Source organism: Corvus hawaiiensis, chromosome 5, assembly GCF_020740725.1.
Source record: "Corvus hawaiiensis isolate bCorHaw1 chromosome 5, bCorHaw1.pri.cur, whole genome shotgun sequence".
NCBI lineage: Eukaryota > Metazoa > Chordata > Aves > Passeriformes > Corvidae > Corvus > Corvus hawaiiensis.
The window spans coordinates 33,104,288-33,119,382 of NC_063217.1; the positions used below are offsets into that span (position 1 = coordinate 33,104,288).

The 15,095-nt window shown below is 36.3% G+C and overlaps 1 protein-coding gene across 45 annotated transcripts in view; it reads left to right on the forward strand.

Annotated features, from left to right (window-relative positions):
* SORBS2 (sorbin and SH3 domain containing 2) overlaps nucleotides 1–15,095 on the forward strand; it is a 208,093-nt gene that overhangs the window by 155,879 nt on the left and 37,119 nt on the right. For 29 of the 45 annotated variants that reach the window (XM_048305280.1, XM_048305281.1, XM_048305286.1 and 26 more), the window contains 5 exons: nucleotides 2,436–2,502; nucleotides 3,323–3,367; nucleotides 4,553–4,736; nucleotides 7,763–7,877; nucleotides 13,844–13,927. In XM_048305280.1, coding sequence (XP_048161237.1) covers nucleotides 2,436–2,502; nucleotides 3,323–3,367; nucleotides 4,553–4,736; nucleotides 7,763–7,877; nucleotides 13,844–13,927 — 495 coding nt within the window. The remainder of the gene's footprint in view (nucleotides 1–2,435; nucleotides 2,503–3,322; nucleotides 3,368–4,552; nucleotides 4,737–7,762; nucleotides 7,878–13,843; nucleotides 13,928–15,095) is intronic. The other 16 variants (XM_048305290.1, XM_048305302.1, XM_048305305.1 and 13 more) reach the window with 5 other exon arrangements.

A 15,095-nucleotide genomic window follows, 5' to 3' on the forward strand; every position in this document is an offset into this window, starting at 1 on the left:
CTTCTTATGTCCTCTACGTGCTATTTGGCTTATTTTTTTATCCACATATTATGACACTATGTTCCAACATTTAATTGCATCAGCTATAATATATGCAAAGCAGGATGGCATCTGAATGGCTTGGTGCATTATAATATATTAAATGTATAGTATTGAATACTGTCAATTCCTCAAACTATATTGGTGTGTGGGATTAGTGAATATAAGTTGAGAAAATGTATTTCAAAATTAATGTATTCTACTTCTTAGCTAATCCTATCTGGTTTATAACTTAAAGCCAACTTATTGGCTGAGGCTTGAAACGCCTAGGAGTGGTTTGAGGGGAGATGATGAGAGAAACAAACATTTGAATGTCCGGAAAGATGTTGGGAAAGCATCTTCGCTAATCATGTGGGAGCTTCTCCATGCCTGATCTCTATGTGGGAGCCTCCTTTGACTTTGTGGAGGACCTGGCGATGCTTGACGAACAGTAGGAACATAGCAGTAGTATTTATGCATTATTTGCAATTCGTTCAGCTACCACTGGTTGGAAGACTCTTCTTGGCTCAATACAATCAGAAAGGCAGTCTCAGTATCATGGGACTGGTGCAGGTTTCTGTTGCTGTGGCAAATGAGGAGAAGCAGGGAGGGTATGCCCATCAGCGTGATTTCCTTCAGACCTCCTGGCCTAGTAAACTTTTGAGTATATACTATCCTGAGCACCAAACAGCATACTTGTTTCAAGTCCAGCTAAATTATTCTAACCAAAGTTCCGATAGTATAGATATTTAATACCTTCAGGGAAACAATATTAAAATTACCCCAATCTGCTTCTGAATAACTTGTTCTTGGCAGAACTCAGCAGTATTGGTAGATGGGGGAAGGGACCTATCTTGACAAAACTGGATCTCCTTTATCTCTATCTTGCAAGCAGGTCTAGGTAAAAAGCATAACTCTCTGCTTGAATTTTTTTCTTACCCGGGAAATCCCCGAGTTCTTCAACTGAATGTCAACTCTTCTTTTAAGCATTGTTCTAATATTATTTAGTAGCAATTTTATGAGAATTCAATTATGAGTCCTCAAAATACAGGAGCATTTCTGTCTAGTCCCTTATAGTAAGAGCTCACCATTGTAAACAAAACATATTCATTATATACAGAAACTGTAACAAGTAATTGTGGCAGAAGTGTGATTTAGTAAAGATGGCAGCGTGTGGTGAACACACTCAAATTGTCCCGTATTCTGTAGGGGAGAATTTGTAGATTTTCGCTTTTTGTGGTAAAGAGGAGTAAGGAAAGTGATTGCAAATTTAGTATTAGCTAGTGCAAGATAATGCACTTCAAGAGGGGTCCTTCGAATTTTCCGTGTACCATGAGGTTCGAAGATAATTTTTTTTTTGGTTGCCCAGAGAAGCTGTGGATGCCCCATCCATGGAGGTGTTCAAGGTCATACTGGATGGGCTCCAAGCAACCTGGCCTAGTGAAAGTTGTCCCTGTCCATGGCAGGGATGTTAGAACTTGATGATCTTTCAGGTGCCTTTCAACCCAGGCCATTCTATGATTCCATTATTCTCTGCATTAAAACTTCTGCTTTTCTGACTACTGTGGGACAAGTAAAATTTTAGCATCTAAGAAGAATAGTACTGAAAACATATTTGCCTTTGTCTTACTCTTCTGAAATACTATCATCCTACCTCAAAGAAAATTGCAGCAAAAGAGAAAATGCAGAAGGGTTAAGAGAGAAAAAGAAGCACAAGCAGGTGTTGATATGAGCAGTTTGGGAATCTTGGGATTACTTTGTTTGCAAAAGTAAGGATAAGTATCATTAAATGAGTGATTACTGAAAGATATATTGTATTCACTTTTCTCAGAAGAGAAAAACAAGTTAAAATTAAGTTGTCTGGAAAGGGCTTTTAAAACTGGTAAAAGGAATACTCCTTGTTTACAGTCCCAACATTAACTCTGAAATATAGTGTGGTCTTAGTTCTTTTCTCAGTAGTATTACAAAGTTTCTCTGCATCATTTAGCAATTACATTTTGAAAGTAATTTAAGCCAGGAGGTCAAAAAAAGCTCTTCTTACCTGCTTGTAATCATAACTGCTGAGGTGTTTCTATTTTCCTGTAAAGAGTCTAGCATTCACTGTTATCAGATGTAGGGCACTAAAATGATAACTTCTTGATCTACTTGATCTAGCACTAATTCCTGTGTTCTGAACCATTGTACTCTCACAAGGTCAGAGTCCAAGACTGACTCAATCTTCAGTGTCTTGCAAAATTTGTTACAGGAATTCCTCGATAAAGTGCATAAATACATTCAAAATAAATGAAAATTACTAAATTGAATAGGGAATAATGTATAATAGACTTTCTGTCCAGAATCACATTAAATGTCTGATCCAATCTGTACATATGGGTATTTTTATTTTGTTGTTAATTTTTAAAACTGTGTTTTTTTAGACAGTTGACAGGCCAAAGGATTGGTACAAGACAATGTTCAAGCAAATCCATATGGTTCACAAGCCTGGTGAGTATGTTCTTGTCTTTGTCTCCTCATGTCCAGTTTTAGGGATGGGAAATTGTCTACCGTAGATCTCCTGCCATCTGTACTGCCTTTCTTTTGGAGAACTCCAGTGTTAGAACAGCATGGGCTAGTAAACAGGCTGGTTTAAGGATAAATTTCGTGCCTGAATTTAGTTGTTATCATAGAATATCTTACTTGGTTTTGCTGAAAAGGAGCTTTGGTGACATTGCTAGCTTTAATGTCCTTACAATTTTCACCAAGGATGTCAGGAAACTGTATAAATGGCAATTACGCTCATTATACCTCTGGAAGGAAGGAGACTGTCTATCTGAGGTAGAGCTAACATTCAGTATGGTCACACAGAATGTTAGTGGGAGAGTAAGAAATGTAGGCAGGAGAATGTTGGCTTACAATATCTATTTTGAACACTAGTCACGTAGTAGATATTTAGGGCTGCCTTTTGTGATAGGAACAACAGCTTAACAGTCTGTAGCAGAGGAAAGCTGACAAAAGGAAGAAATTGAGCTTGAGGAAGGGAAAAGAACAGACAAAAAGTAATTTGCAATTTGGTGCCAACTTAGTAAGCATGCAATATGAGCGATAGGACCAGAAGATACCATTTTAACAATAAGGTGGTAAAAACAGCCTATGGTAAGTATAATGGGAAGATAGAGTCTTCCAAAAGCACCTATGAGATGAGGAAAAGAAATACAGTGCTTAATTGCCTAACAATCTTCTGTTTGTATTTGCAAAAACAAAGCTCAGTTTCTGCAATGAACTGGCATGTATGGCACTACTGTAACATCTGTATTTCTTTTTGTAGATGACGACACAGACTTGTATAATACTGCATATGCATACGGTACTGGTAGGAATTATTCCCTATTCAAAATGATGCTTTTGTTAGTGTCAGCAAGTAATGGTGTAGTTAACTCTTCACACTCACTTTTATAATGCTTGTAGAGACACTTTTTATTGTCTTGCTTGATCTCAGTTGTTCATGCCTTTTTCCCACAAATGAAACAAGTTTTAGTTGCATTTTTACTACAGAAATTAATTGCAGCTGTGGACCTCTTACTGCAGAGGGACATTGTAACACTGTAGTTTCTTGATTACGTTGCATTTATTTTCACTAGAGATTGTGAGTAACCTTGTGAGTTTCCTTACAGAAATGGAAAGGGAAGTACTGTGTGAAAATTAAAATACTAATTACTGACATGGAAAGACAAAAAGAATATATTGAATACACCTTAAAAATATGCAGCAAGAGTGCATAATAAAACTGATTTTTTTATGAACTTGTCCATTTTTGCTATAGGCATTCATGTTGACGTTATTTAGCTGCAAGAAAAGACATACTCATCTAAGATACGTAATCGTGTCTTAAGAAGATTGTAGCCATATGGTAAAATTATTTCCAAAAAAAGCAGACATGAAAGCATTAATTGACTATGTGCATAAAAGCCATAGTTCCTTCTGCAAAAATGCCATTCAAAATATTTCCATTCCAGTTTTTGTTGCATTCGACATGCTCTCAGTAGTGCCTTTTTCTATGCTGTTGAGAGGATTTGTTGTGGGTCAGTGGTTTGACATCTCTTTATACTCTTGTGATCCTCTTCAAGATACACTATTGCCTTATCATCACAAAATAATGAATTATTAAAACAATGAAAAAAGGTGTGTTTCCTGCCTCTTCTCTACCTTCTGAACGTAGAACAACTGAGCAACAGGATGAGCCTGGAGATTAATTACAGGCTGTCATTAACAGCTGTGATGGATATATACACCCATTTGCTCCTCCATCAAATTAGTAATGAATTTATTTTAACTGTACTGCACTTTATCTATGTGTTTGTAATTTTATGTAGAAATATATACTAAGTTCTCCAATGAGCTACATAATACACAGCAATGTACTTTTAAATGTGCATGTACATGTTTTTGTAACCTTGTAGTTTTATTGAGTTACTGTGGGTTTTTGTAGCATTCCATGTTGTGCTTTTTTAAGACTTACTCTCATGCCATGACTGTTTCTGGTTTTGTTTTATGTTAGGTAGCTACAGTCCATCCTTCTCTGCTCAGGCACACCCAGCTGCAAAGACACAGACGTACAGACCACTGTCCAAAAGTGCTTCTGACAGCAGCTCCAATGCCTTTAAGGTCTCATCCCCTCTGCCACCCCATGTGCCACCTCCAGTACCACCACATCGTATGAGGCAAAAGTCTACACCAGAAAAGTAAGTTAGTGCATTTTCAAAAGGTGTTCTTGCTAAGTACAACATTCCAATTGCAGAAGATAACAAAGGGTAAAATAGCAGCTCTGGAATAATATGACTTCAAGGGCTTTATTCAAGGGCCAGTCAGGTGGTGAGGGGTGATCTTCGCCAGGAGTCTGGGCATCGTGCATGGTGCTGTCATTTCTTCAGTGTGATAAAGAAGTGTTTATTCTTATTCATTATGCGAACATGAGCATTAAGGATTTTTATTCTCATTAGTGTGTTTGTCCTGCTTATTGTGTTTCAGAACAGTCTGTGCTCTAGGAGGTGTCTTCAATAGTTTGTCTCTGAGTAGGAAAGGCCATTTATTGTATCCAGAAGCAAAGAGAATGGATCTAAAAAATTATGTAATTCAAAATTCAAGGGAGACCAAAACTATGTAAGAGTGTAGCAGTCAACCCACATTTCCCCAGAGCTCAGAAGTACTTTATATCCCCATTTTTTTCAGTCTTCATTTTGGTAGACCAAGACAGTGTTTACAGATTAAAGAGGCATTTCAGATATCTCACGGTTTTCTATCCAAATTTTCTGCACAAAACCAAGTCCCAGGGGTTAGAGTCCAGTCTGGAAAAAGTTAGTAATGAATAACTCAGAAAAGAAGTGCTTATCCTTTTGATAAAACCATGCAAGAGACCTGCGCACAAATTCTGTTGACTTCAGCATATCTGTAAGTATTAGCTCAAGCAAAAATCTTCTTTAGTGTTCACATTAATTAATACTACATGTTAATGTAATACTATGCTTTTTATGCATTTATATGTGTGTGGGTATTTATATGTTATATATTAAAAGGGTAGTATTTTACCTTTCATCTATGCCTACAAGCCCACCTCTCTTGGTTACACTCAAGCAACAGAAGATAATTTGACCATTTTTGTCAGCTTGGACATTGTAAACATATTTATATGTAGAAATTTAATTATATTAAAGAGTTTCAAGCAATTAGGAGTTTGAATAAAATATTATGAGGGAAGACCATAGTATGTGTTTAAAACTAAAACACGACTGTGGCTTTTAGAAAAATTTGTAGATAGTGGCAATCCAAAATGTCATTCAGTAGATACACACACTGCAGAGGAAGGTGAGATTGCTTGATGGTTACTGATTTTGGCTTCCCTGTTGCCGAGGGCAGGTTGTCAAGAGGAAATGCTAAAGGTTAGGGTTGGGCTGCCTTGCAGAGGCCATGAGGCTTGAATTTTGTTAGCAGGTCATACAGAAGTGCAGATTTTTTTAGCAAGACACCAAGATGTGGAACTGTTTAGCTTTGATCTCTAAAAGTCGTGTGAGACATTGTCCTGTGCTAGGCCGAATGCCTTGGTCACAGAAATTAAGACTTGTTGCAGTTCCTTTTAAGCTTGGAAATAACTGCTCAGCACTGAACTCGGCTATTTAACCTCTCCTTTTAATCTCCTGCATGATAAGACAGGCAGTGAAAATCTGTGTTCTCCAGGCCAGGGGATGCCAAACACGTTAGTTATGCTTTGCCTGCTGCTGAAAGCAATGGCTCGTCAATCTTTTCCTGCCATTGAGAGGTTCTTTTTTTAATTGCCTATAAAGCCAGAGTATTTAAAATCTCACATAAGAGGCTTAGGTCCACATGTATCACAGTTTCATAGCTGAGAGGCAAGATATGGTTTGCATTAGCAGTTGAGCTCGAAAATATAGTCCACACAGGATAAAAAGCTGAACACTGTAAATTAGTTGAACTGAGTGTGAATCAGAATTTCAGTATCATCCTTTTTTCTTCAGTGGCTTGCAGTATAATGCAACTTGATCAGAGCATTTCCATTTTCCTGTTCATTCTCAAAAAATGCAACCTTTTCTACTCTGAAAATAATTTTTTTCCTCAGTGAAAATAAACAATAAAGCCATGTAGAGCTACTTCCCTTGAAATGTAGGGCATTTTATAAATAGAGGTGTCTGTGTCCCAGAAATGCACTTGAAAGCATACTATAAACAAAAGCTACCCCATAGATTTTTTTAAGGCACATGACATGTGCATTATTATGTCAGGTCACATCAAACCAAGTCACACCAGAAAGACCAATAGAACTGATAAAATTTAATCAGTGTGTGGTCTTTCTTATCATAAATACAGACAATAGCTGGTAGTATCTCCCCTTCCCTTTCCTCCAACCTTTGAGTTACCAGTGGGTCATTTTACACAGAGTTAAATAAAAATATGTTTGAGCTACAGTTTTCCAAGTACAGTGGAGGTACGTACTACAAGAACTGCCATGAAAAGGTAGCTCTCACTGTAACTAGCTAAGTATTCTCCCAAAATAATATGACATAGTAAATGATTGAAAAAATATAGTAGTATGGGTTAGTTTTTATTCTTTGGATAGCACTATTAAATTGAAAGCAAGTTTGTAATTATAGAGAAAATGTATACATTTCTATTCAGAATTCAACTGCCAAGTTCTTCCTCTTGTTTATCGATTCAAGATAGAAAAACAATATACTGCTTACAAGGATATTCAGGAGCAATTCTCCTACAGATCAGGATAATGACCATTACACTGTCTTTTTAAATAATTCCTCATTTTTTGCCTCAGAAAATTTTATAGCTTCTTCAATATGGCCTTATCATCATATTACGTGATGACAAAAATATCTACCACTTGCCTATATTAGTAGAGTGCACGAAGCATGTATAGTTATTTGCAATGGTTTGCAGTGCCATGGTATTTTGACATGGTATGCAGGGAAGTTTTTAAACTGGTCTACTAGTTGAAATAAAAGTATGAGTGAGCACAGGCTGGACATCTCTAGTGTTTTTCTTGCTGTACTGAGCATACCTGCTGTAAACAGGTTAAGAAGATACAGTGAAGCACTGGGATGCCAGGCTAGACATTCCACAGCTGAGATCTGGAAAGAGTAACCATTCTGAATGTGATTTGGCTTTGCAGGTTTCTGTTGTACAGAGCTGTAAAGCATGTGGTGATGACAGTAAATTAGCTCAGTTGCTTGTGTTTGTTGTTTAGGAACGAGTGGGATCCTCCTGACAGAAAGGTAGATACTCGCAAGTTCCGTTCTGAACCAAGAAGTATTTTTGAATATGAGCCAGGAAAGTCATCAATCCTTGAGCACGAAAGACCGGTAAGACACATAAATGAAATGGGTAATACAGTAAGAGATTTGGTAAGAGGTTCTCTTTTTATTATTTACTACTAATAATAACCACTTAGAGGATATTGAAGATCCTTTTTCAAATACATTTTGCAGCAATTTGTCTTTGCTCTTATCTCATGACTGTATTGAAAATGGGTTTGGCTTATTTGCTAAACTTACATCTTCGGTGTTCCCAAGAAATCACCACCATGCAAACCTCATGGATGTTAGGCAGAACAGATGGAAACAGCTTTTTCTAATTGGTATGCATCTCCAGCACTTATTTGCAGTAATATTAACAGCACATATGATACCTGATTAAATAATGTGTAAAAATAAAATATTTGCATTTTCAGGATGTGCTGAATTGTATACCTAAGGAGATTTTGGTCAAATACTGGCCAAGGTTGCCCAGACAGGACTGACACAGCCCTGAGCAACCTGATATGATTAGACCTACCTTTAGCAGGAGGTTGGGCTAGATGACATCTGAGGGTCCTTTCCAGCCTCAAATGCTCTGATTACAGAGTGTCCATTAACATGTAATTGGAGGTCTTTATTCCTGTTTTCTGAGCAATGATTGCAATTGTGGAATAAAGCTGTGCTTAGTGCTTGCAAAATGACAATTAACAGAAGTTTTCATTTGCTGAAAGACACATTCACCCAGCCCTTCTAATTTAGCTTTGTGCTATAATAACAACTTTTTTATTTTAGGAAAGCTGTTATGTATCAATGGCAGTATTTTCTTTTCTTGGAGTTTTACGTTGAGGTTGAAATGTTTGAGGGAGTCCAGTTTTGAAGAAGAGCTTTATGAAATCAGTACTGGATTGTTATTTACTTCTGTATTCCATGCTTGTTCACAGAATTTATTTTGCCAATTTAAAGCAAATTAAGGAAGTATTTGAATTTCAGAATATGCAGCATATCAACAATGTGAAACACCTGAATCAAGCACCTTTTCCTTTGTTTTTGAGGTCTTTGCAGGAATCTAATTTTTGTTAGCTAGAATACACCAAGCTCTTTTTCTGTGAAACTGAGTTCTTTCAGAACTGATGTGTTTTTCAAGGAGGAAATTGGCATTTTTATAGGAACTGGGAATGAATCAGTATAATTAGTATCTGAGTGCAGATGAACTTAACAAATAATTTTATTTAAAAGGTGGTGTCATTTGTTCCAAGGACTTTTTAAGTCCCATGGCTGCATTATAAACACTGAGGTAATTTTCCAGCCTTCCCAATGCCAAAGAGTAATAGCAGATTCAAGGTACAAATAAGAAAATTATACTGATTTCACTGTATTCCAAGAATCGCCTCACTTTTCTAATAAATTACATTTTCCTCTAATGTAATGTGAACAAAAATAATTCATGTAAGAATTGCACTGCTAATGAATATCATCAGAGCTAGTTTTTCAATTCTAGCAAACTAATGAAATAACAAAAAAGTGAGGTTTGCTGACTGTTCCTGAATCCTTTTTTCTACTTGCTTATGCATTTTACTTTTGCTGATCTAAATCAAGAGATGGAATTTTGGGCTTTGTTTGGTCCTTAAAATGTTTTCATGCAGAAAAGCTTTAGTCATGTTGTACCTAATAAGCAGTATCCATCAAGGGTAAGGTCATATTTTATCATCTGAAGCTTAGACTAAAAGTTTAGGTTTAGCTGATGTACATACAAGGAAGCATCTCTTTGTATCAGAAATTTTAAAAGCTGAGAAAAGAATATTTATGTACAGAATTGTGAGATTTTTTTGTTTATGTATGATTCAGAGCTGTAAAAACTTGGAAATTAATATAAGATGAAAGTTGTGCTGACACTAGTGTAACATAGTTGAAAAAAATAGGGAGCTATCACAGTTTTATCAGTCTGGAATTTCTACTGTTGACAAAGATGCTATTTAGCTTTATGTACTTAATACATTGCAGTGTCTGCAATTCAAAAAAATACTCCTCTTTTTCTCCAATGTCATCAAAACCATGGACTTGTTTCCTAAAATGGATGTTTGCTTTCCATTAATAGGTAAACGGGCAATGTAACAACTTAATCTTACTCATGTGTAAATGAAATTAAATTTTATTATTTACGAGTTTCTACCTTGTATATGAGAAGCAATTCCTTCATCCATGTACATATATCTATTTCTGCAGTAGAGTATGTAAGGAAAAATCTCAGTGTTACTATAAAAAAACCATAAAATTGGTACAAGCAATGCCTCTATTTTCATTAGTTGTTTTAGTCTAAGCATAGAAGTCTACATGTGCTAGTCAAATAAAACTGTGAGGTTGAATTATAGTTCTACGTTTTTTAATCTCTGTTCAGCATACAAATTTTCTACTGAGTTTATATGCAAGAGGAATTCATGATTAGAAGAAATTTTTTAAAATTACTGTTTTGTCAAATGCCAGAAATAGACTGGGCTTGCTTCATGATGTACATCTGTTGTTTTTTATTTTGTTTGGTTTTTACTGTAGTGAAAAAATTGAAATTTTCTTTAGAACATGCACATTTGGTTGCTTTTAACATCTCAAGCTGGTTATCAGAATGTTCTGCTTGGTATGCTTAATATGTCATTAAAAAAATATTTCTTCTTATAAAGAAATAGACTAAGTCCATCTGGTAGTAGACTTGGAGCTACCACAGCTGTTTAAAAATAGTCCAAAAGAAAAAAAAAATGGAAAAGCAAAACCAAATTCTTTAGAGATAATAAAATGACAAACTCAAATTTACAACAGACATCTCAGCCAACTGTTCCAGACAGGCTTCAGTTTGGTGTCTGAACCTGCAAATGCAAAATATTGGTTTACATGTGAGGACCTAAACTTGTGAGTTTAGATGCACAGTTTTGATTATTACCTGTGAATGTCTATTTGTGTATCAAATCAAGAACAGGCAAAGCTACATGTAATACTACAGATGTAATTTTTTTCATTGTCTGTGTTCTATACTTGAGTATGCCAATGCAGTGTTGTGTTGACCATCTGTTGCAAAAGGCAAAAGGAGTAAGGTTACTTAGTGATCTTTAGTAGTATATTTTCAACAAATAAAATATTACTAAATTACTAGATGAAGGATAGATTGTAGGAACATTACTTGACTGACAAGTCATAAAAAGGGATTTTCCTTTATTGCTTTTACCTTCTATTTCAGTAGTTTGGGAGATACTTTGTGAGACTAAGCCAAGTGCAACTTTTAAGTCAAAATGATTCATTCATTTTAAGTCTCTTAGAAGCAGAGATAATAGAAAAAGGTCTGTCAGCAAAACTGACTCCAAAACCCAAGCCAAATCAATTGCCTGGGCATTGATCTTGGTAGAACAGGGAATGCAGTCCCCTCCAGAACTGGCAGGCAGCAGGGCATTTGCAGACTTCAGTGCTCAGTTTCCGTTTGTTTGCTGCCCTCTGCGGTTGAAGCTGTAAATTGAAGTGGGACTTGTCTGCGTGGAGTTAGCTGTACATACTTTGTAACAGTCTCATTTCATTTGCAACTACTACACGAGAAGAACTGTAAACTTAGAAGCTAGATAAAATACACTCTTTCTAGATTTTACTTTACCGGCAGAAATAGGAGGAGTTTTAAGCTTGCAGCTAATTGCAAGAGTATTTGAAGTTGAAAAGAGAGGCAACTCCCATTCTCATTTTTATCTCCTTGGCTGGCTGGGGGGAGCCCAGCTGATCTTGCCTCCTGGCAAGGAGGGACATGGGTCCATCACTGTGTAGGTGTGGGGCTGCTGCTCTTCAGGGCACCTTGAGGCTCACAAGGCTGGCACTTGCTACCCAAGCAAGTAATGTCAGTAGGCCTGGATTTCTAGTGCCAAAAGCTCCACAACTCCAACCCTATATACATTTCAAGTGATTTATTTATTTATTTATTTTATGTAAATACACCCATTTGCTGATATCAAAATTTCTATGCAAATTAATTTTTTGGTAGAATATAAAGGTAAAAGCATGCAATATATCAACATATGGTAACTTAGTTCGGAGAAAGGATGGTAAAGAATTGTTCAGTAATGTCTCCTCAGATTATCCATATAATTATATATAACAATGTAAATTGTGGAATTTTTTTTAAGGTAAGCAAAAAACCTCTAAATATGGCAAGCTTTCTCTGTAATGGGAACCAGGTTGATACACAGCAAAGTTATCTTCTGCATTACGAATTTGTCATTTTTTGCCCTCATGTCTTCATATCTCTGTAGAAGAGAATTCTGTGGTTTTTTCTTAAATTAGTCATAGTCTCTATTAAATCCACACATTTTTTAGCAGTCAGTTCATGAAACTAATTTCAGTGGTGTTTCTCTAATAAAAACTTGGAGATCTATAGTTGAGTTCAAGCCCTTGTCCTTAGTACTGCTGAGATACAGCTGTGGATGGTGGAAATCTCAGGGCAAAACTCCAGAACAGCTTCACTTTGTAACCCAGCTGTGGAGCACAGCAAATTTTTAATCAGTGACATTCACTTCCCTTTCCATTCACAGGAATATTACTTCCCCTATTTGAAAGGACACTGTGAAGATAAGTGTATAAAAGAACAGTCGGGGTCCAGATATTGCATGAACAGCTCATATATATGTGAGCACCAAGGTAGTTCTGAAGGGGTTTTGACCTTTCAAGAGAGCAGAGTTGGCAGGCTGTCACAGTAATATCAAAAGCAGCAAGAAAAGTCCTGTAAGATGTCTAATTACATGAAATAGTCATGAGCACAATGTTATCTTTTGCAGAAAGCAGAAGTAGCTCTATGTGATTGCTCTGGTGTATTGGTGACAGTTTGACTCCAGAGGAAAAAGTGTTACATACTTGATCACCAGTATCATTTTTTATGCAGGACCCTGTTTTCTTTGATGATTGTTTTCTAGGGCACATCATAATTAGTGTCTAGGTTCTGATAATTACACTTTCGGAGAACCAGATTTTAAATTCAGAAATGTCTTTAACAAGAGGATTTCTCTGTTTCAGAGACCTTTAACCCAACAGTTCACTGTAATTCTGTGCTGCACGAAAGCCTACATCAGATGCTACGAAGAAACTGAAGCTATTTAGAAAGTAATTAATGCAGCCAAGTTTACAGTCGATTAGATATCCCATCTAGATCTGTACTGTTTTGCACCGTCATGTTTTCATGCTACTTGAATAAATCTGTCAATTATTCTTCTGTTCACTGAAGAATTTCCTTAATGCTATCTTCAATTGCTACTTTATCCCTTGCCTGTGAGAATTTTCAGATGAAAACAATGTATTTCACTGTCAACAAAAATGCTTCATTATGTCAACAAGGCCATGTGAGATAAACCATTTCACAGTACTACTGAAACAAATATTATGGAATACATAATTTTTTTGTTCCCTATGTTTTGACCATAGGACTAAAATACACCAGTTCCTTTTCATGTGCTGAAGTGGCTTCTCAACATAGTGATGCTTGCATGATGCATAACTTCCTTATCTCTGCTCAGCGCTTGCTTCAAGACATCAAGATTCAGAATTAACATGCTTTGTTGAGAAGACAAGGAATGACCGAAAGCAATACAGATAAAGTTGTGTCTTTAATGCTGATTAGATGGGCAATTTCTTGCTTATGCTGGAGAAGACAATCATTTAAACCATCTTCCTAACAAGGAATCTTTAGCAGCATTAAATGTAATTAACTAATGCAGTGATGTTAAAGAAAAGGTCAAAGAGCCCTCTTAGCTTTAAAGGTGTAATTTTAAAACATTTAACATCTTCCAGTCCTTGGAAGAACATCAACAAAAAGCAAAGTATTAAAGCTACCAGTCAATGACAGCTCTTGAACAAGAATATTCTCTATCTTAAGTACCATCTTCATTCTTTGATTTTATTCCATTTCTTTCCCCATATTTGTTTTATGTCTGTTTGTTTGTTGTTTGAGTGACATAGCATTTCTAGCACTTTGCTCAGTGTATGCCTTTTCCTTCCCTTTTCCTTCACAACTGCTCCAGACTGATCGCATAAACCCAGATGACATAGATTTAGAAAACGAACCCTGGTATAAATTCTTTTCAGAGCTGGAGTTTGGACGTCTGGTAAGTGAGGACAGAATGTTGGTATTTACACATTAGGAAAAAATATTTTTAGAATTAGGAATTTAAATTACCAGATTCAGCAAGTATATGCCAGTAAAATTAATATAATTTTTTTTTGAGGAAGGGCAGTGAAGTCCCATGAATATAAGTATTTTTTTTTCAAATAGACTCTTAACTTGCCAGAGTAGTTACAGTAATAGCTTTAAGAAGGAGTATGTATTAGACATATAATAGTGTGTAAGTATTTAATAACAAATTTCATGATAAACAGGGATGTTCGCTAGTTTCCCTACATTTTTGCATTTGGCTGCATTATTTTGAACAATCTTCCAGGACAGAAAAACATGTCAGTTTGTGTTAGGGATACTAAGTTACAAATCATGTATTTTACTTAAAGGACTATATCAAAATTTAAATGTATGAAGCCATAGACAAATTTCTTATGGCAGGAAATACTGAGGGTTTTTTGCCTTTTTTTCATCACTTATATGCACACATGCAGAATATGTAATTTGTACCTGAACGCAGAGATACAGGTTTGCTCTTTTTTCAAGCTGGACACCTGTTTTAACCAACAGACTTCAGTTCTGCTCCAATTTTCACAAATAGGTATTACCCAGAAAAAGGGCTCTGGCAAACAGATGCTGGTTTAGACCCACTGCAAGCACTCATGTTTAAAATTATAAACCTGAGGAGTTCTATCTGGTTGAAACAGCTAAAAATCAGAAATATCTCCATTTTTCACATTTGAATTCTTAAGCACTTGCAGTTCTTCTGCAAATACCATAGGCTTAGTTGTGTCTAAGCACTAAAGGCTGTGTGTATATTTTTTACAAGGGTAAAACAGTAACACTGTCCTTGAGGCAAGACTGAGGACTAGGTTTCACTTCCTCCCTGCACAATGCCTTAACAACTAGGTTGGAAATGCACCCGCTCTTGCTTTTGCACACTCCCTCTCTGGCTCCACAGAGCTCAAATTCTTTCCTGTACACTCTAATATCTTTAGGAAAAAGGATAGCAAATGTCTTCATCCCAGAAGAATGTCTAAGAGGATAGTTGGAATATCCACCAGGTAGAAGACAGAAGTTAAAATCCCCTTAGAAAAAGGAGGGAAGTAAACCCAAGCATTCCCTCAGTCTTTTTGAGCATTCTCATAGCTCCCCAGGGT